The sequence below is a fragment of the Brachyistius frenatus genome, unplaced genomic scaffold, assembly GCF_029030835.1.
Source record: "Brachyistius frenatus isolate BFR_SWC_R1_liver_20210118 unplaced genomic scaffold, ASM2903083v1 Contig_40, whole genome shotgun sequence".
NCBI lineage: Eukaryota > Metazoa > Chordata > Actinopteri > Embiotocidae > Brachyistius > Brachyistius frenatus.
Window position 1 is genome coordinate 1,382,012 of NW_027210639.1, and position 20,245 is coordinate 1,402,256.

The 20,245-nt window shown below is 41.7% G+C and overlaps 2 protein-coding genes across 2 annotated transcripts in view; one reads left to right on the top strand and one right to left on the bottom strand.

Moving 5' to 3' along the window:
* sqlea (squalene epoxidase a) overlaps positions 1-20,245 on the top strand; it is an 87,953-nt gene that overhangs the window by 22,829 nt on the left and 44,879 nt on the right. The window lies entirely within an intron of this gene.
* taf2 (TAF2 RNA polymerase II, TATA box binding protein (TBP)-associated factor) overlaps positions 1-20,245 on the bottom strand; it is a 36,893-nt gene that overhangs the window by 2,242 nt on the left and 14,406 nt on the right. The window contains exons 16-27 of the mRNA XM_069702066.1: positions 19,447-19,512; positions 19,019-19,145; positions 18,415-18,540; positions 14,914-15,054; positions 13,460-13,570; positions 12,750-12,943; positions 11,758-11,897; positions 11,491-11,560; positions 10,206-10,315; positions 4,997-5,226; positions 3,452-3,616; positions 2,380-2,482 (exon numbers count right to left, since the gene is read on the bottom strand). Of these exons, the coding sequence (XP_069558167.1) occupies positions 2,380-2,482; positions 3,452-3,616; positions 4,997-5,226; positions 10,206-10,315; positions 11,491-11,560; positions 11,758-11,897; positions 12,750-12,943; positions 13,460-13,570; positions 14,914-15,054; positions 18,415-18,540; positions 19,019-19,145; positions 19,447-19,512 (1,583 nt within the window). The remainder of the gene's footprint in view (positions 1-2,379; positions 2,483-3,451; positions 3,617-4,996; positions 5,227-10,205; positions 10,316-11,490; positions 11,561-11,757; positions 11,898-12,749; positions 12,944-13,459; positions 13,571-14,913; positions 15,055-18,414; positions 18,541-19,018; positions 19,146-19,446; positions 19,513-20,245) is intronic.

Consider the following 20,245-nt stretch of genomic DNA (forward strand, 5'->3'; position numbering starts at 1 on the left):
CACCGGGTGTGAGCGACGGACTCAGAATGAAGTGTGTGATAACACTAAGTATGTGGAAAACAAGGAAGCTAATTACATTACCAGCAATAAGGCCAATCGAGGCAAGAGTGAAAGCCCCAAAATCACTGCTAGATGGAGAGCCAGAAGAGACACAGTAAAGGTCACACAGGAAGCAGTAGTATTCTGAGAGGGGACGCCATAACCAGGCATGCTAGAATGACAAAGACTGAAAATCTGTGTTTGGATAACACGACTGTCATAGTTAACGGAGTTACACATGCTGACATCAGCATGTCTCAACCATGGGATACGTTTTATTGACAATCTGAACACGTTGTGGAGCTGTAAGAACCGTTTCAACCTGATGGTGTTCATCTGAACTTCACGGGATCCAACCTACATCGTGCTCGACCAAAACAAGATAAGGACAAAGGACAGCTTGATCTCTGCCCCCACGCAGCACACAGGACAGAGCAACAACCATGGCACCAGCACCCCCCCACCACCACCACCACCACTCATACAGGCTGACAGCCTGCACCCCCCCCCCCCCCCTCAGCAGACCCACTACTTCACATCACCCAAGGCATCCAGAGGATGCCTCTGTCCCAACCAGCCATCCAGCATGCCACCACTGATATTAAACAGCCGGTGGCATGCTCGCACTCGTCATAACAATTACAGACCATCTGGTACCTGTTTCAGTAAATCTCAAAACTCTCACTGTTCAGCCACAAGCAGCCTCCTCTCCAGTCTAAGAGTCCCCGCAGTTGAAATTGGCTCTTTCCAATGTCAGATCTTTGGCCAATAAATCTTTTCTGGTTAATGATCTCATAATTAATAAGAGTTTGCACTGTATGTTCCTAGTTGAAATATGGCTGAACAACTCTACTGGTGAAGCAACACTGGTGGAGGCTTGTCCTCCGAACTATAAGTTTTATCAGTCAGCTAGACAGAACAAGAGAGGAGGAGGATCGCAGTCATCTCTTCTCTGATATTGGGCGAGGTGAATTTACATCATTTGAATATCTTGCTGATAACCAGAGGGTTACACATGGATCATGTTTCAGTATGTGTATTACCATCTCTGTATATTTTATGATGTGATCGTAACCATGCCAAAGACTAAAATGGAGATTCTGGTTCAAAAGAGACCCTTGATGAGATGATGAGATCATTGAGCCATACCGTCATGAGCGCTCTTTAAATGACACGGTTGATCACTTAAATAACACTGTGTGGTCTGTTTTAAATACCGTTGCTCCTTTAAAGGTCAGAAAGAAGAAGCAATAATTTCCTAAAATTAAACAAGGATAAAAAGAAATCTTACATACGAAGCTCTTAATGGGACCGAGTTACATCGCGAAGTCTCTGGTTAACTACAGTGTATCCAGAAAGTATTCACAGCGCTTCACTTTTTCCACATTTTGTTGTTACAACCTTATTCCAAATGGATTAAATTCATTTTTTTCCTCAACATTCTACACACAATACCCCATAATGATAACGTGAAAAAAGTTTCTATTAAAAATAAATAAAAATTTAAAAAAAATCACATGTACATAAGTATTCACAGCCTTTGCCATGACACTCAAATTTGAGCTCAGGTGCTTCCTGTTTCCACTGATCATCCTTCAGATGTTTCTACAACTTGATTGGAGTCCACTTGTGGTCAATTCAGTTGATTGGACGTGATTTGGAAAGACACATGATGGAGAAAAATCACGATGTTCAATGTATTTACCATTCTCTATGTTGGAAAATGTACTTTATTCTGTGTATTGACAACAGTCTCTCCTTTCCCATCCGAGTGTGTCTCTTCCCCACCTGGACATGTCCCTTCCCCATTCGAAGGAAACGCTTTCCTTTATATGTTTTTATGTCAAACACTGCATGTCATTTTCTTGTTGTAAAGCACTTTGAGCTGCATTTCTTGTATGAAAAGTGCTATACAAATAAAGTTTATTATAATTATTATTATTAATAAAGTGTACTAGTGTAGATTAGTGTAATGCAGGTTAGACAGTCTTCACCAAAACAAAGGCAGACTACTTCTGAGCCTAAAATCTTTGCCCTCGTGTTCCCAGGCTAATGTTGACCTCTAATTCCATGTAATCACTCAGTGACACCTGCTGATGGAGAGGAGCAAAACATGTGTGTTTGCTCAAAAAAAGTAAAGTAAAGTAAAGTCAAATGATGAGAGTGTTCAGTCAGTTTTCATTTACCCAGAAATAACAGCAGATTAGTCTGATCTATGATATGTGTGTGTGTGTGTGTGTGTGTGTGTGTGTGTGTGTGTGTGTGTGTGTGTGTGTGTGTGTGTGTGTGTGTGTGTGTGTGTGTGTGTGTGTGTGTGTGTGTGTGTGTGTGTTCGTTCACCTGGTGTGGACGGTCTCTCTAACAGGTTGAGATGATGGTGAATGAAGGCCTGACTGTCATGAACAGTCTCCATATCAATATCTTCCTCCTCCATGGTGTTGAACTGCAACGGAGCAGAACGACATTAATAAACCTGATGGACTCATGAAAATCAGTCGAATTTGTTTGTGATTTTTACAATTAAACATGCTTCTCATAAACAGCTTTTTTTTAAATTAATTTATTATAATTGCATAAAAAAATGGTCATTTATAATCACTTCTTACGATGATAATAATCAGACAGCACACCACAGAAATTGGTGGAAAATATTTCAGTTCTCTTCTTTTTTCTGAACTTAAGGAAACATGGAGCTCCAAGTTACAAAAGTATTTTTTCATAAAAGTGACAGCCTGTGACGGTGATATACTAAGGCTACATTTTCTGTAAAAAATAAGAGCTTTAAATACTTTTTAAATAATATTAACTCAACACAAAAACAATGTACAGCCTCTTATAACTGTAATGCTGTAAAAACACACGCAATTTAACAGAAACTGTCTGATTAGACTGATGCAGGGAAGTGTGACGATTGGAGTCCAATTATCATAAGAACACATTTCCCATGAAGCTCTTCCTGTTTTTGGTTTGTTTTGATGATGAGAAGTTAAAGAGAAGAAGAATATATTATTATTATTTTTTTTTATAAGTAAGTTTAGCTTTGTGCTGTAAAACCTACAGCAGAGCTTCTGTTGGAAAAGTTTATTGCAGAGAAATCTCAGATTTAGCAAAATTTTAAGCTCCCACAAATATTGCAGAGATCAGTTCAGTTTGCATTAAATATAACAATCGCAACATCTTAATTTCCTGAATGATAACTGCAGTTTTAACAGACCATCATTATTTCTGAGTCTCTGTGGACAGCACAGATGTTCTTAAAAACATACTGAAGACATCAGTTTGACAGTCCATCAATTATTAGCCGGAATGAAGTTCAGGTGAACTTAAAGATGAACGGAGAGCAGCGCACAGCAAAGCATGGAAACAGTGGAGAAGAAAAGAGGTCAAAGGTTACCGCAGAGCGCCGTCTCACCCTGATCTTAAAGCGCGCCCCTCGTCCATCATCGTCCTGCTGCTGCAGTATCTGTCCCGGCTCTGGAGGAGACCCCAGGGGGGTCTCAGCCTTCCTCTTCAGGCCCAGGGGGGGCTGCCCCACCCCACACACCCCCAGGGAGATCGGATCCGGCTCTTCATCCACCTGACGGACACAAGCAAAGAAGCCTGAATATGTAGTAGTGCGTCTTCTTATATAATACAGTAACGTTATTAATGGTGTTTGCCACATTCAGACGGTGTACATGAACCTCCAGGAGCCATTCAAACTTCAGCCGAATAATACTTAATATGATTTCGTTATGAAGTTTTTTATTTTTTAGTATTGTCAGTATTGTCATTTCAGTCTCAATCAACTGTCACAGATCAGTTATTGTAACCGAAACAGTCAGACTGCTGCTCTTCCTGCTGGTTCTGGGTGAGACTCAGGCAAACACTGCATCATCCTGTAGGATTCATAATTATAAATCCAGATCCATCATAACATAATACAGACTTTATGAAGTGGTTTTCACCATCTGGACGTTCTTGTGTAGCATCCCTAAATCAAACAAATCCAAACTGAAGGAAATAAAGACCACCAAGCAGCCTGCTGCTTACATCACCACTGGCATCAAAACTAACGGACCTGACACATTATATTGACCCCATGACTCATGATACTAAACTGTCCAGTGACTGGAGACAGCGTGGCAAACCGCTGCAGTATATTCTGTTCTTTCTGGCAGGAGGTTCACAAAGTTTTACAAAAAGTTCTCCAGGCTGATGTTCTGTTTAGATTGGACATCCTCATGTGACTTCATTAAAATGGAAAAAATTACTTTTCTATTTCCTTCTTGTTTAAGTGAATTGAAGATCACAGCAATACTCTGTTTCTACTATTCATTACATAATACAGTATGTCTTTGCCAAGCAGCAACCAGCAGTGACGTCACCTTGTTGGTTTGTGAACGTTATGAAGCCTCCGGTTCAGATTCTGTCCGTCACCATCTTGCTAGTTCGGAGGGGTTTGGAGCAGGAAGTGACCATATTTGGACGAGCTGGGGAGGAGTGAGCGGTGGATCTGACTGGTCTGATTGGCAACCTGATGATACTACGTCCCGCCCACCGATAGCTGTAACCTGACTGCACCACAGGCCTGTCAATCAAATAGACACGCGCCCCAAAACATGCCTTTTTGAAGCATATTTTCTAATTAATGAGGGATTATTTTCAGATGGACCTTCAGAAAACTAAAACGAGTGACTTTAGCTCAAAATACTGAGATAACTCTGGATAAATTGTATGGACTTTGTAATTTATGAGAGAAGTTGAATGGGAGTCTATGGAGCCGGAGGCTTTTTGGAGCCGACCTCTAGTGACACTCGGTGGTATTGCAGCTTAAGGTACTTCTGCATTGGTCTCATTTTTCAGACCTGGAAGCTACGAACACATTTATATAAAGTTTATGGTCTTTACGTAATATTTTAATTTGCTGAAATAAAAAAAAATATGCTCTCCTAACAAATGACTCTCCACCACTTACCGTTGTGTAGCTCATGCCCACACCGTGGATGCCGATACTGGCGGGCGTGTCGATGACGGCGCTGACCCCCATCTCAGGCTTGATGGTGGGGTTCAGGACAGCTTTCTTCTCCTTCAGGTTGAGCACCAGGCCCAGTTCTGGCAGCGGTAGGCAGGAGGGCCGAGTCAGACCGAACAACGTGTAGTAGAGGTTCACAGCATCGCAGCGCAGCCGCCAGTCATGGGAGGTACCTGAGGACAAGGAGGGCGAGGTGGAAGGGAGATCGGGTGGTGACAAGAGGTTCAGAAGATGAGGCTATTAGATCAAAGGAGTCGTACAGGATGAGGTTGTCAGTTTGTAATGAACCAGTTGTCTAAGGTGGCGATAGAGAACCGGAGATGGAAAGACAAAATTTGTTGACAAACAGCTCACCCGCATTTCAAACTAACCGCCATTGATGTGAGCTGGATGTCCGAGGATGATGTAGTGAAATGCAGCACAGCCACCAGTCACTGGATGCGTTACCAGAGAAAAATTAGCAATAGCAGCAACTCTGCAGGGTTCACATTCAAGCAGCAACCATCAGTGACATCACCCGTTAGTTTGTGAACGGCCGTTATGAATCCTCCAGTTCAGATTCTGTCCGTCACCATCTTTGCTAGTTCGGAGCGGTTTGGAGCAGGAAGTGACCATATTTGGTCGAGCTGGAGAGGAGCAAGCGGTGGATCTGACTGATCTGATTGGAGACCTGACGATACTACATCCCAAAAACAGGTCTTTTTGAAGTTTATTTTCAAATTAATGATGGATTATTTTCAGATGGACCGCCATAAAACTAATAAAGAGTGACTTTAGCTCACAACACCGAAATAACTAGTTTTATTGAATTTCATGAGAAGTTGAATGGGAGTCTATGGAGACGGAGGCTTTTTGGAGCCAACCTCTCGTGGCACTCAGTGGTACTGCAGCTTAAGGCACTTCTACATCGGCCTCATTTTTCCAACCCGGAGGCTACGAACACTTTTATATAGTCTATGACATCAGTCCTTTCACCCTTTGTTTGAGTGCAGCTGTTTGGAAAAGCTATCAACACTGTTGCCATTTTCTTTTTTTTTCGGAGTACATGCCAGCCATTAATCCTTCAACCACACATTTAATTTGACATTCCCACAAAGATACTAGATACAAGATAATCAGTTGAGGGTTAAATACATCACGATATGAGTCATTTGAGATGCTGCAGCGGCGATGCATTAAACATGGAATCTTGCTGAAGTTGACAACCTGAAGGCCCGGCCCGGCGCCTGACATGGAGAGTGGACTGTGGTCTGAAAACATGGTTGAAATAAATGACTAACAGCAGCAGAAGGTACTCTGAGTTTGTGTTCTTACAGCGCTGACCTTCAGCCAGTGAAACATCATCCTGTGTGAGTGTGTATGTTTAACACACCGGGGGGGCCGCGGGGTCCGGAGGGAGACGGGTAAAACAACCAACACGTTTTCTGAACGTAGTATTTAAGGTGACCACACTGGTCACTACGTATTTAAACTGGCAGCACTGTCCTGCAGCCACACACACTAACCCGACCAACAAACACAAGCTCACTGGAAATAATGACCATCAATATTTGTGCTTGCAAGTCAATAAATTAAATAATGTCTTGCAATAAGAGCCAAATGGTCTTCAGGAGTATAGAGCTGTGAACATGGACCCGTATTTAGTTTTTGAGGCGGTGTGTATTTGGATTGGCAGACTGAACCTCAATGGCCTGGCTCGCTAGCTGAAACACACATCGGACCCCCAGGAAGAGACAGAAATAATGAAACCTGAGGACACAATAGAAGCAGAGCCTTGAGTGTATAGAGGCACTGCACCAAGAAGTAGACCGAAGCCTTTTTATTACATGACTGAGAGAAACGAGAGTAAATCAATACGTTCTGAGACTACAGCACGTGCGTGCACACGGAGCAGGAGAAAGATAACACTAATGAGTAACTGGTACAAATCCCCGTGGTTTCCCTCCAACCCTCCTGGGATGAATTCACGGCACACAGCCATGTCAAAGAAAACCCACCTGGTTGAACTCCTGACCTGATGACCTTTTTTTCAGTTTTGGACAGCGATGTTCTGCCCGTCAGAAACGTGAATGTCACTAAGAACACCTCTCCAGACTCACTGCTTCATTGTCTCAGCCCTCCTAAAGCACTGTCAGAGTCTCCATTGAAGATTTCCAGAGTTTGATACAAAATCTGACGTGTTCCCTCTGGTCATTACGTTGCAGCCGGTCCACCGCTCGCAAAAACATGTGTAACTCAGGAACTGATGATGATCAGGCAACGGAATTTGTGCCAGTTCCTCATTAGGTTTATATCTTTCTCCTGCTCGGTGAACGTCCCGGTGCCGGGATGTGCTTCGTACGTGCGCAAAAGCAGTAATCTTGGAACTTATTGATTTACCGTCGTAGGTCATAGGTGATGTTAATGGATTCAAATAAATATGTCAGTTAGTCGATGTGTTTAAGTTTTGCCGTATGTCTGATTATCGAGACTGTATGAGCTCCTCTCGATGTACTGAACAACACAGAAAACATACCCTCTGAATAAACAGGCGAGACATCAAAAGGTCCTCAAATATGACAATGGTATGATCTGGCAAACTAAAACCCTGACGGACTCTAGATGACTTCCTGCCGGGTTACTGAATGTGGCTACCAGTCAGCTGACGGAGGAGCCCCGGTGGTTCCAATCATCCACGTCAGTGACGGAGCCAACTGAGCTGCTGGGAACTTTAAACGCTTCAGAAATTCTTAAAAACATTCATTTTAAATCAAATCCATAACACGACAGAATGTGGAGCGGGTCAGAGGACTTTCTGAAGCCAAAACATTCAGACAGCACCGCGAGGTTGTGAAATATCTGAAGCCAGATTGCTCTGTAAAATGAGCCTGGGTCGTGTTGTGAGCGGTATTTCGCTGTGGAGTTCTTCAGCATGATGGAGAACAGCCACCGCTGCTTTTGATAGACAGTAAAAGTCTCTGCAACATCCTGCCTCCTCTAGAGATTAATGGATTTACTGGAACTTTGTCCCAGCGCAAACCAAAGAAAATATGTTATAAATAAAATGTTTTCTTGGTTCTGCCACATGCAGTGTGAGAGCAGGAACAACTGAGCGTGCATTAACCAAAGTCCCCTCGGTGTAATTTGCCCTGCTGGGGTTCAATCAGCTCATTTGTGGTAAATTTCTACTGCGTGACAGCTGCAGGAAAGGCTAAGATGTAATATGTTTTTAAAGAACAAAAGCCAAACAGCAATAGTTCAAAAGCTTTTGATCATCATTCAGAAACACAACATTTCATCTCCTTTGAGCTGAGCAGCACTGTCATGTGATAAAAAATGATTAATGACAGTAATGTGACAACGCAAGAGAGGATTAGGTTGAGAGTTTAAAACACAGCCTGAGGCTACTGGCACATTTGTTTTGGATGTCACAAGTGCACAGCTTTGCTCCACTTCTCTAACATACAGTCCGCTGCTTCGGTTTGAGGTGAATGAGTTATTAATGGTTGGGTCATATCCAGTCACAGGCTCTTCAAACCAGACTGATACACTACATATACAGTAATACAATGACAGCCTGTTGAATCTGTCTGTTATAAGGATGGGTCCTGATACCTGGTTCAACTTTGGTTCCGGTTCCCAGTTAGACTCATTAAACTGCTGTAATAACCATAAACTGTATATAAAAGTGTTCGTAGTTTCCAGCTCTGAAAAATGAGGCCGATGCAGAAGTGTCTTAAGCTGCAATACCACCGAGTGCCACTAGAGGTCGGCTCCAAAGAGCCTCCGGCTCCATAAACTCCCATTCAGCTTCTCTCATCAAATTTGAAGTCAATAAATGTTTCCCACGTGTTATTTTGGTTTTGCTAGCTAAAGTCACTCCTTCTTATTAGTGTTCTGAAGGTACATCTGAAAAAAGCCTGTCATTAATTAGAAAATAAGTTTCAAAAAGATGTGTTTTTGGGGGCGTGTCTGTTTGATTGACAGGCCTATGGTGCGGTCAGGCTCCAGCTATCGGTGGGCAGGATGTAGTATCATCAGGTTTCCAATCAGATCAGTCAGATGCACTGCTGGCTCCTCCCCCAGCTCGTCCAAATATGGTCACTTCCTGCTCCAAACCGCTCCGAACTAGCAAGATGGTGACGGACAGAATCTGAACTGGAGGCTTCAGAACGGCCGATAACAGACCAACGGGTGACGTCACTGCTGGTTGCCGATTGGTGGTAATTAATATTTCTCCTGTTTATTTATATTCATATTTGTATTTATAGTGATGAAAACGTGCAGCTTGACATTTTTTGCTGGCACTGAAACTTTCTGTCTGGTGAAAAATGAGCACTGTCAGCAGTGGAAGATAAAATCACCTGCAGCTATTCAATGTTAAAAAACATGAGTGTGTTGGTGAACTTTCTCTCTTCAAGCTGCTGACTGAACTCTGCCAAAGGTTGTTTCTAACTGAAAAGACATATCAATGCAAAAATCAAACCGTGATTGCTGATTAGGATATAACGTCCAAAAAATTGTCAACAGTCTGCCACGTCAACATGTAGGTCTCCGTGTTTATGCAGACAGATCTCAATTTGCATCATGTCTCTTCCCAACATGACAGCTGAGGTTTGAAGATAGGCGAGTGTATTAGAAGTGTATTAGTTGGTTGGGGGAGGCCGAGCGTACTCTGCACTGTGCAGATCCATCATCTCCAATCATAAAGCACCTTCACGGGGTGGAGGCTTCTCTGCAGAAATGATCAGCTGATTGCAGCACCTTAAATGCAGCAGAGTCCCACTGCAAGTTTTCACAGATTAAATCAGCACTTTGAGCACATTAAGCTCATAGTTGTGAATCAGGACCTCCATTTTGGATCAAAAATCAGATGTTAAAGTCAGTTTGTTCCAGCTGTTTCCGTGACGTCACCACAGTGTCAACATTTCAGATCTGTTGCTGCTCAGCTCATTTTCCAGTTATAGCTACAGGTTGCAAACATTAAATAAACTGGCTTCATTATTGGCAGCTACCAATAAAAAAAACTGTAGGCTTTCTAGCTTATTGTCCAACAACAGCTCATCATGGATCTAAACTTTAGAGTTATTTATAACTACAGTTACTCATATACATGATGAAAGCTAAACTGAACATTTGAAGAATGAGATCCAGATGTGTGTGTGTGTCTCACCTGAGTTCATCAGCTTCCAGAGCTGGTCGACCAGAGCTTCATTACACATCGCCGAGTCGGTTGTCTTAGTGAACGGAGGATTCTTACAGAGCAAACCGAGGATCTCATGTCTGATTGGACAAAAAAAAAAAAACAATGATTAAAATCTATAAGTTGACTGTTGTGCAGTTACTCAACACTAGTTACAGACCGATGGACAATCAGTAGAGACAATAAAGTCCATTATTGTTTAAGTGCATGTATATATACGCTTTTTGTTTCAACTTCCCAACTGTGAATAACATGTATTGTTCGTGGTGTTATCCAATTGACTAATTATGAGGCAGAAGATTGATGGATGGTTTTATAAATTAAAAAATAATGAAGTTATGTTTGTGCTATAATTGAAACTTGCTCATTTTGAGCTTCTAAGCTCCTGTGGCTAACAATAATAATACAAATTGTTAATACATGTCTACACAAAAAAAGATCTCGAAGATTCTTTCTCACTTGTAGATATGTTAGCCCACAACCTCATACAAAAAAAAACACAAAAGCTCTTGTTACTGTCTATAGATGGCAAAAACAATATTCAACTAAATGCTTTTGAAGACTTTTCATGACCAGCAGATACTCTGATTTTGATCATTTCACTCATCTGTATGGTAAAACATATTCAAACCAAGGCATGTGTCTCAGTAGGTCTACATTATTATAATAGTAATAATAAATTTGATTTATATAGCACTTTTCATGATACTCAAAGACGCTTTACAGGTTAAAATTATTAAAAGAGGCACAATAAAAGTAAAAACCACACATTAGTCACAGTAAAAGCAGCTAATACGAGTAAAAATTAAATTATCATCAAATCAGGGGCAGCAGCACCATCACTTTTCTCGTTCCTGTTTTTGGCTTTAAGTTCTGTGGTGCCAGAAAGCACCTCTGGGACTGACTCAAGAAAACATCTGAAGAAAACATCTCTGATGAGAGAGGCAATTTCAAACTCTCAAACATGGAAAGCTTTAAAGACTTTTGAAGGACCGTTTCTTTTGAAATGTCCCAATAAACATTTGACAGTGTGAGAAATACACATATATTCCATATGAGGCCGAAGTCGCCACATTGCTCATGTAACAATATCATGACTGACAGAAGTGACAACACATTTGGGAGGCTGAGATTTAATGACATGCAAGACAAGCAGAACAAAACAGCCAGATAACAGCTGTCTAATGTACTGCATGCTAAATGAATGCAAAGTGTGTGCGTGCTAACTGCAAACATGTATTAGGTGTTATCTGACCTGACGTAGTGAGCGGGGTCATTCTGCACCATGTTGAGCAGCCACTGCAGCTCTGCTGAACTCCTTTCAACTGCACAACAAAAACAACAAGAGAGAACAAACACAACAAACCTGAATAACAAGGAAACCACACGCACATACACAAGATGTGTCTCATTAAACCAAAACTGCAGAGAAAGAGTGTTTCGACTCTCATCACACACTTATTGGCATAAATTGGAATTAACTGCAGATTTGGTTCCACAACAGGAAGGAGAGACGTTGTACCTCTGGTGTAGTCGACGAGAGCTTCCAGCGCAGCGACGCGAACATCCACAAAGTGTCCGTACTCAGCGTAGGACCTGAAGAGAGACGGGTCGCTGGGAATATGACCGTTCTTCTGCAGCTGATGGATCGCTTTCAGACAGCTGGACGGAGGACCAAGGACACCACAAAAGTTATTCAAGCTGAGTGAGAGGAATTCAGGGAAATCACATATACAAAGGCTGCAATTTGTTTTTCTCTCTAAATATTAAAAACAATATAATATAATCCTATAAAATCAAAAGGAGGTTTTTGATTGGAAAATGATAAATATAACAATCTTTTGTTTCCTTCCTCTCACTTTCTTTTTCACAAACTTTATTTATCTGATGCTTTCTACATTTCATGAGATGACAAGGAGCAGCAGATATTGTTGAAAACAAAATAAAAGTTAGACTGCCTTCAGGTGTAATATGAGAATTATACAGATATAAAAAAGGAGATATGAACAATGACTTTGGGTCCATGCAAAGCTTAGAAAGAAAATTTTACATTTTGCATTATATCCTCATAGAAATCTACCTTCCATATCTATCTACAGTCTCTGCACAAGTTAAATAAATATGCATGTTCTCTAATCAGTAGTCAACATAAGTCTGCATGCTGCACTGTATCATCTAACAGAAAACCGACTTGACTAATTGGGCTTTCTTGTGTGTGTATTGATCCTGTAAAAATGTTTCCTCATTTTGTTGACCTCTTATTGTCGTAGAAACCACAGCAAGTACATTTAAGTCTAACATACGCAGAGAATAAGTGGATGCCTGTAGATGGAGACAAGGTTACTATGGTAACATGTTCCTGTTCTTTAACCTGCTTTACAACAGTATAAAAGTAATACACACGACGGTTTGGTTTTCTTTTGCTATTTATTTTGTCCTGTAGAGCTGAGATAAAGAGCTGCCAGTCGTAACGGATCAGTTTGCATACCGAGACCGACACGCTGGGCTCCGTACCTGACAGTGATGGTGTTCCTAAAGCTCGGCAGCAGTTTCTCCATGTTCAGGAACCGTGTGATCTCCTCCAGGATGAGACGCACGTCACCGTTCAGATTGTCCACCGTCCGCACCTCGTTGTTGATGCTGATGGCCGGAGTCAGAGAGTTGGTCAGAGCTTTGATCAGATCTGCGCGGTAGTAGTTATCTGAAAACTGGAAACAGGTGGAGAGGAGGGATGAAAGGAGGAAGAAAAGGGAGGAATTTAAAATCTCTGCTTATGAACACTGACCAGTGGGGCTGCAGATTTATTGTCTGTATCCAAAAACAAACACTTAAACACATTTTTATGTTTATAATGTGACAATATAACTTCAGCTATTCATTTCAATAAAGATACTGAGTAACATGAAATACATTGTGTCTATTTGCTTGGTTGTGGTTATACACATAACTGATTAAATCTTTAAGAGTTTTTTGTTTAAGTTTATTATATCTATTTGTGAGGGACCAAGTACAAAAACATTCATGTCACATAAGAGAAAAGAGTCGCATTGCAATAGATTGCGTTATTATTTCATTTTCCCTGGACAAGTACACAAAACATCAATACAACAAATGATTTGTCTAAAATGGAAATAAATAGTTGTGACTAAGTTAGACATTCTTACATATTTCATCCTTATCACTGAATTGTAACTGTTACAATAAATATGTGAGAGGGTCTTTACCTTGTTTTTCCTGTTGTCGTTATACTTGATCAGGTCAAGTATAAAGTTGAGGACATCTTTAGGACAGAGGTTTTGCACATCTCTGAGTAACGCCATGGCAACCGGCATCGTCTGACGTAAGACACAAAAACAAAAGTCATCAAGATAAAATTTCTACAAAATAGACGGAGAAACATGATTTGACAGCTGAATCTCACAATGAGGCGCGTGGCCTTATATATCATTCAATATCTACTTTGGACATAAACATGAATTATTAAAATGTTCTTATCAAAGAGTAGCGCTGAAGATTTGATCATGATGGACATTTTAATGTTAAAAAAATAAACGCATATGTCAAAATGTACAGAACTGATTTCCTACCAAGCAAACAAAACATGTTTACCAAATGTCCTCTTCCCCAATAACCACAGTATGGTTTGCAAATACACAACACCATCAACAAACTAATGCATTTTGTTAATATAAAACATACCTAACAGGCAATTACACATCATCTTTCTATTATATCACCCTACAGAAACAAATACAGCATGTCTTACAAGTGTAAAAAATAGGTCCAAAAAAGACCAAAAAAATATCACGTACCAGGACTTTTGACACAATCGTTCACCATCATCACATCCTCAGTAATGCACCCTCAACAACATCTAGTGGTGCTCTGACTCAAGTTAGCCAGGGGATCAATCCGCCAAAATTTGTCTATTAAAACCTGATGAATTATTTTATTAAGTTTAAGTTGTAATTCAGCTGCATTTAAATACAACTGACAATGACACTGCAGCATCATAGCAAGGTTTAGTTTATACCCGAGTACGCTTCAACCACAGACTGTATATAAAAGTGTTTGTAGCTTCTGGCTCGGAAAAATGAGGCCGATGCAGAAGTGTCTTAAACTGCAATACCACCGAGTGCCACTAGAGGTCGGCTCCAAATATCCTCTGGCTCCATAAACTCCCATTCAACTTCTCTCATAACATTCTCAGTCAATACAATTTCTCCACGAGTTATCTCAGTGTTGTTAGCCAAATTAGCTAATTAGTTTTCTGGAGGTCCATCTGAAAATGATCCCTCATTAATTAGAAAATAAGTTTCAAAAGGATGTTTTTGGGGGGGCTGTTTGATTGACAGGCCTGTGATGCAGTCCGGTTACAGGTATCGGTGGGTGGGACGTAGTATCGTCAGGTTTCCAATCAGATCAGTAAGATCCACCAGCTCCTCCCCAGCTTGTCCAAATATGGTCACTTCCTGCTCCAAACTAACAAGATGGTGACGGACAGAATCTGAACCGGAGGCTTCATAACGGCCATTAACAGACCAACGGGTGACGTCACTGCTTGTTGCCAATTGGCTGAGATACAGTAGTCTCGATGCGATGATGGAAATGGATGTACGAGCTTCTGCAGGTCAGTGTGAGAGAGGAAGGAGCATTTTGTTTGGTTTGTTTGACTTACTTTTTGCAGAAAGTAACTCTGGAAGCTGATAAAGTTGTTGGTCTTGACGATGTTGGGGCAGCTCTTACAGCAGAACATCCTGGTGAACAGTGACTTCATGGCAGGTGGGCCCAGCCACGTGCTCACCATGGCGTTGGCTATCTGCAGGAATCACACGATAACAGAGGAACACAACTTTACAGCCAATCTGGGTTGTGTTTTTATTTCATCTGTCAGCCGTCCTCCATCTGCTGTCATCGCAGGAAAATAATGATCAAACATTCACGATTACACCAAACCATACGGAATGATAAATGTTCTCCAAAGTGAAAGCTGCACTCATAATTTACAGGAGTTATTTGAGAAACACAGGAACAAGAATGTAGTAAGTTGTATAACAATGGGCTTTCTGTCCGCTCGACTTCTTGTGGTGAGAACTGAGCCACAAAGTAAACAGAACATGTACACATGAGCAGCACATGAGGTTTCCTCAGGTATGAAGACCAGCGGCTCCAACGGTCTTTGAGCTCAACAGGATATTGGGGAATTTATGTCAATGTGGTAATACGGGGTCAAGGGTCACTGGCACGGGATGTTGTCATTTGGTTAGATAAATAAATGGGGGCACGAACACTGGGACGCGCTCACCAACACATCTGTCCTCTGTGTCTGTGTTTTTAATGTGTGCATACATTTGTCCGTTTTCTGTGTTGGCCCTGAGCTGTTGTTTCTTCTCCTTCCCACATTTTCTAGCAATAACACGCAATTAAAATCCATCCCGACCAATCAGAACGCAGCCAAGTCCATGAGAGAATTAAAGTCTGCCATGCTGCACTCTGTGGTCAGTGAGAAGTCTTGAGTGCATGTTTATGCGCATGCCAGAGTGTATGCGGGAGCCTGTGTGTGTGTGTGTGTGTGTGTGTGTGTGTGTGTGTGTGTGTGTGTGTGTGTGTGTGTGTGTGTGTGTGTGTGTGTGTGTGTGTGTGTGTGTGTGTGTGTGTGTGTGTGTGTGTGTGTGTGTGTGTGTGTGTGTGTGTACAACAGGGTCTGCTGGGGGCTCTGCGGCAAAACACAGCGACTTATTGAAAGAAGCGAAGTGCTGCCTTTTCAACCTCCACTCAGTTTATCATGGAGAGAAAATATTGGTTCAGGTGGAACCTGACAGCCGGAAATCCAGTGGGGTGAAAGTAGGAACCGACTGAATCCAGAGGATAAAGAATTTCCTGCAGCCACAGAGCAGAAGTATTCAGTCGACCGAGTCTAAGTGCAGAAAGGGTTAAAGTGGTGGGTGGCCTCGCTGGGGGTGCTCGCGTTGTTCTGCTACTGTGGCCCTGCTCACAATACTGTTGGAACATTTGGTAAAGATTTTCATTTTCACTAAAATATCAAGTGCATAATGTGAATGCGCAAGAAATACGGGTCATCGTTTATGAACAACCGTGTTGTTCTGGGTCCTGTGCTGTTCTCCTTTTATATGATGCCTCTTGGAGAAATCATTAGCCGCTACTCTGGCATCTCATATCACTTTAATGCTGATGAAATACAGCTGCATGGCTGTTTTAAACATAATCACAGCAACCAACTGTCCATTTTAAATGACTGTTTTGAACGCCATTGAGACTTGGATAAGAATAAGAAAGAATGCCAAATGCAGCTGCTCGTCTTTTAACTGGTCATCACAGGAGATCACACATCATCACTGAGGCCCGCCAATCAAAAATGACGGGCCGTCCCTCGAACCTGTTTTAAAACCCGAGGTGACTGAGCTTTTTAAACTGTTGCACCAAAGATATGATATATTATCCCCTTGTCACTACAATCTCATTTTTAAAAGACAAGTTTAAAACTTTTTGTTCGCCTTGTATTATTTATTATCCTCTTACTGGCTTATCTCTCCACTAGTGTTCTCGTGTGTTTGTTGTTTTGTTATTTTAACTGCGGTGGTGATTTTAACTGTTCAGAATCATGCTGTTTGTGGGCTGTTTCATTATTTGTGAAAGGTGCTGTACAAATAAACTTGTCTTACTTACTAACAATGATGAGTTGATGATGAAGAGAAATTTAAAGAAACTGTGACGTGTTCTGAAGCTATAAACTGAACCTTTGTTCCTGTTTGTCACCCATCTCTCCACACATATTTCATTCAGACCTCCTGAGGCTCTTCATTCATGAAAATACCCCGAGGCCTTTGTTTCTATCACATTTAACCATTTTCTCTACATCTGTCCCAACAAGTCTCCCCCCCGTCTATGAACGCTGCTTTTAGTGTCATTTGAAGTGAATTCTTTCCAGAGTTAATTCAAACGGCAACGGTTAAAATCAAACACTCCAACTGAAGACCACATGAACCACTTCAGTCTAAACACCCACAGTAACATCAGGTCTTATGAACTGGGACCAGAGGCGTGGGACGGCCCACGTTCACCATCTATAGTGGGAATCTTTGAAAATGTTTCCGAGGAAATTAGGTTCATTTGCACTGAAGTGAAAGGTGCCGTGTGACGAGTGTTGTGTTTACGGTTCAGTGTCGTCACTCTCATTATCAGACCTGAGAGAAGTTTACATTCCAGGATAGAAACAGCAGATCATGATGAAATGTGGAAATGTGAAGGAGTGCAGGAGGCGTGTGATTCCTTCACAGAGCTTCACAGGATGTTGGAAAGATTAGGGAAAACCTTTGAGGGAAAATGCATTTACAACAATCTGCTCCATCATCACAACTCACTTTGGCTATGTTCAAGCTGCCAGCACAAACCCAGTTTCTGCCATATCCAGATTGTATCCAGTTTGATTTTTTTTTTTTAAAGTGTGAACAGCAAAAAAAAACACATAAAATGTGATTTTTGCAATCCTGATCCAAACCACATTTGGAGGAGGTTGGAAATGTGATTCCAATCAGATTTCTACAGATGTCTCTCAGTCCAGATGCTTTGCTGGCTCACAGGCTGCTATCAGAAAGTGTTGATTTTTGCGTTGCAAAAGACAACAAAAACAACACTCCATGGCCAGAGGTCAGAAGACAGAGGTCAGAGGATACAACACAGAGGACAGAGGACAGAGGACAGAGGTCCGCTGCCACCTCCGTCCCGGCAGCTTCTGTATTGGAAAGCCTGTCACCAGTTTAGCTGCGCGTACGTAGTTACCACAGCAACCCATGCAGATAGGTTGGTGATGTGCGGACATACTAAATCAGATCTGTTTCCTTGCAAAGACTGTCAGTCTGTCCTAAAGATCTGATTTGAGAACCAAATCTGATTTGCCTGCAGTCTGAACATGGCTTTAGTCCCGTGGATGTTGCTGTCTACCACCATATTTTACTGAGGTTTTACCGAGGGAACAACCCCACATCTAATCACAGGTATATCAATATAAAAGCAAGTGTGTGGTGATGTTCTTTGTCATTTTTGCTTTTATTGAGATGGTGGAGTGTAGACAGACAGGAAGTGTGGTGAAAGAGTGCAGGGGAACGACATGCAGTAAAGGTCTGGTCCACTGGGAAACACTGCTGATTGGTGCGCATACCTTAGCCAAACAGAAGCAGGCCTGCATACGGACTTTGTAGAAACACTGTTCCTGCTCCAGGATGTCAGTCAGAGCCAGTCTGGAGGCCGGAGTGGAAAACTTTTCCAGCGCATAGATGGCCTCCTCCTATCGCAGAGGGAAGGTCAATTTAGGATCACAATTATTGAACTCTGCTGACGTTGCATAAGTTTGCACATCAAAGGTTTTCTGATGATCCACTATAAAAAACAAAAAACATTTGTACGAGTTAAGTGACATGATAAAATTGATTAGAAATTCAATAAGCACAAGAACACAAACAGAAACACCTCTTTGCTCACTGAGTTGCATTTTAATGCACCATGTATGGCGAACATGGCAAAGATAAGGAATTGATTTCATTACAGTAAAGAGGAAATGGTTTAGAAAGATTTCCATGACACTTCAAGCTCTAAGAGACATCCTTCATCACTGCGGTGTGGAAGAAGGAGCAGCATTTCCCAAAGAGGAATCAGGATGGTTGAAAACCTCCAAGATTACTGCCAAAGACCTGCAGGATAAACCCGATGAAGGCAGGAAGTAAAGTATCGTACAGATAATGACGGCACTCTTGCCGTTAGCCCACCTGCGCGACCACATCCCGCTCGTAGCGCAGCTGGTACTGCCACATGAAGTCGGCCTGCTCAAACTCCACCTTCCTCAAGATGGACATGTCCGGGTCGATCCGGATCCAGAGGAGAGGAGAGTCAGCGCTGCAGAGGCGACAAGGGACACGTTGAGTTCAAGAGATTTGAAGTACCTCAACACAGCTCACACAAGTACCTCTTGGCACCCAGAGATCTATTGGCAATTTCACACATTTAATGCAAACAAGGTGTGAACGATACACATCAGGTGGGTTTAATACCGAGCACAGAGAAGATGTTTATTTCAAGGAGATAAGCCCAGTTTTAAAAACTTGTCCTTCAATGAAAAAAACAAAACCACACAGTGGATTCAAATAATACAATATCTACATTTCTAATTATGAAAGTGACAGATTTATGTTCTTACTCCATCGCAGATAAATCCATGTCGACTTCCTCTCCATTCATCAGAGGGATCTTCTTCTTCTTGTTTCTGGAAAAAGAAACCAAGATTAGTCAGACAAAGACTACAGGCTAAAATTTGTTATTAAAAACCTTTTGTTGCTGCTCTTTCTTTTTCACTGACAGAAAACAGTAAAGATGGAATAGAAACTGAAAAGAGGCATTACAAAAGACTGTGCCTGACAGTTATATACTGGAGTGGAGTATTGGGTCATATTAACTGTGCACACTTCTCACTTAATGGTTATAACTTTATAACACAACAATTAATAGCCTACAACTAACACTCCTTAACAGGGCAAAACATTAATGTTTCTACTAATAATTACAGTTACTAAATTACCCCACCGAACAGCATGCTGGGTACACTTGCTACTAAGCCAGGGAACAAAACAGCTTGTTAACAGCTGGGTGAGGCTTGATTGCTAAAGTACATTCAACAGAGAAGACAGATGAGAGAACTTGGACCAAACAGAGCAGCTGTGTCAGCCGTTTGGAAGTTTTGAGGTTGAACTTTTTTTTTTTTTTTTTTTACGAGCCACTGTTGTTACCGGTGAACTTAACCTTTGACCTTTGACCACCAAAATCTGATGAGTTCATTGCTGCGGCACAGCGAACACTTTTAAACAAATTGTATGAAATTCCCCCCCCAGCATTTCTGACATATGATGTTGACGAGCATGTGAGGTGACAGTAGCCTTGACCTTTAACCTTTGACCTCCAAAATCTCATCAGTTTATTCTTGGTACCAGGTGAGTCTTTGT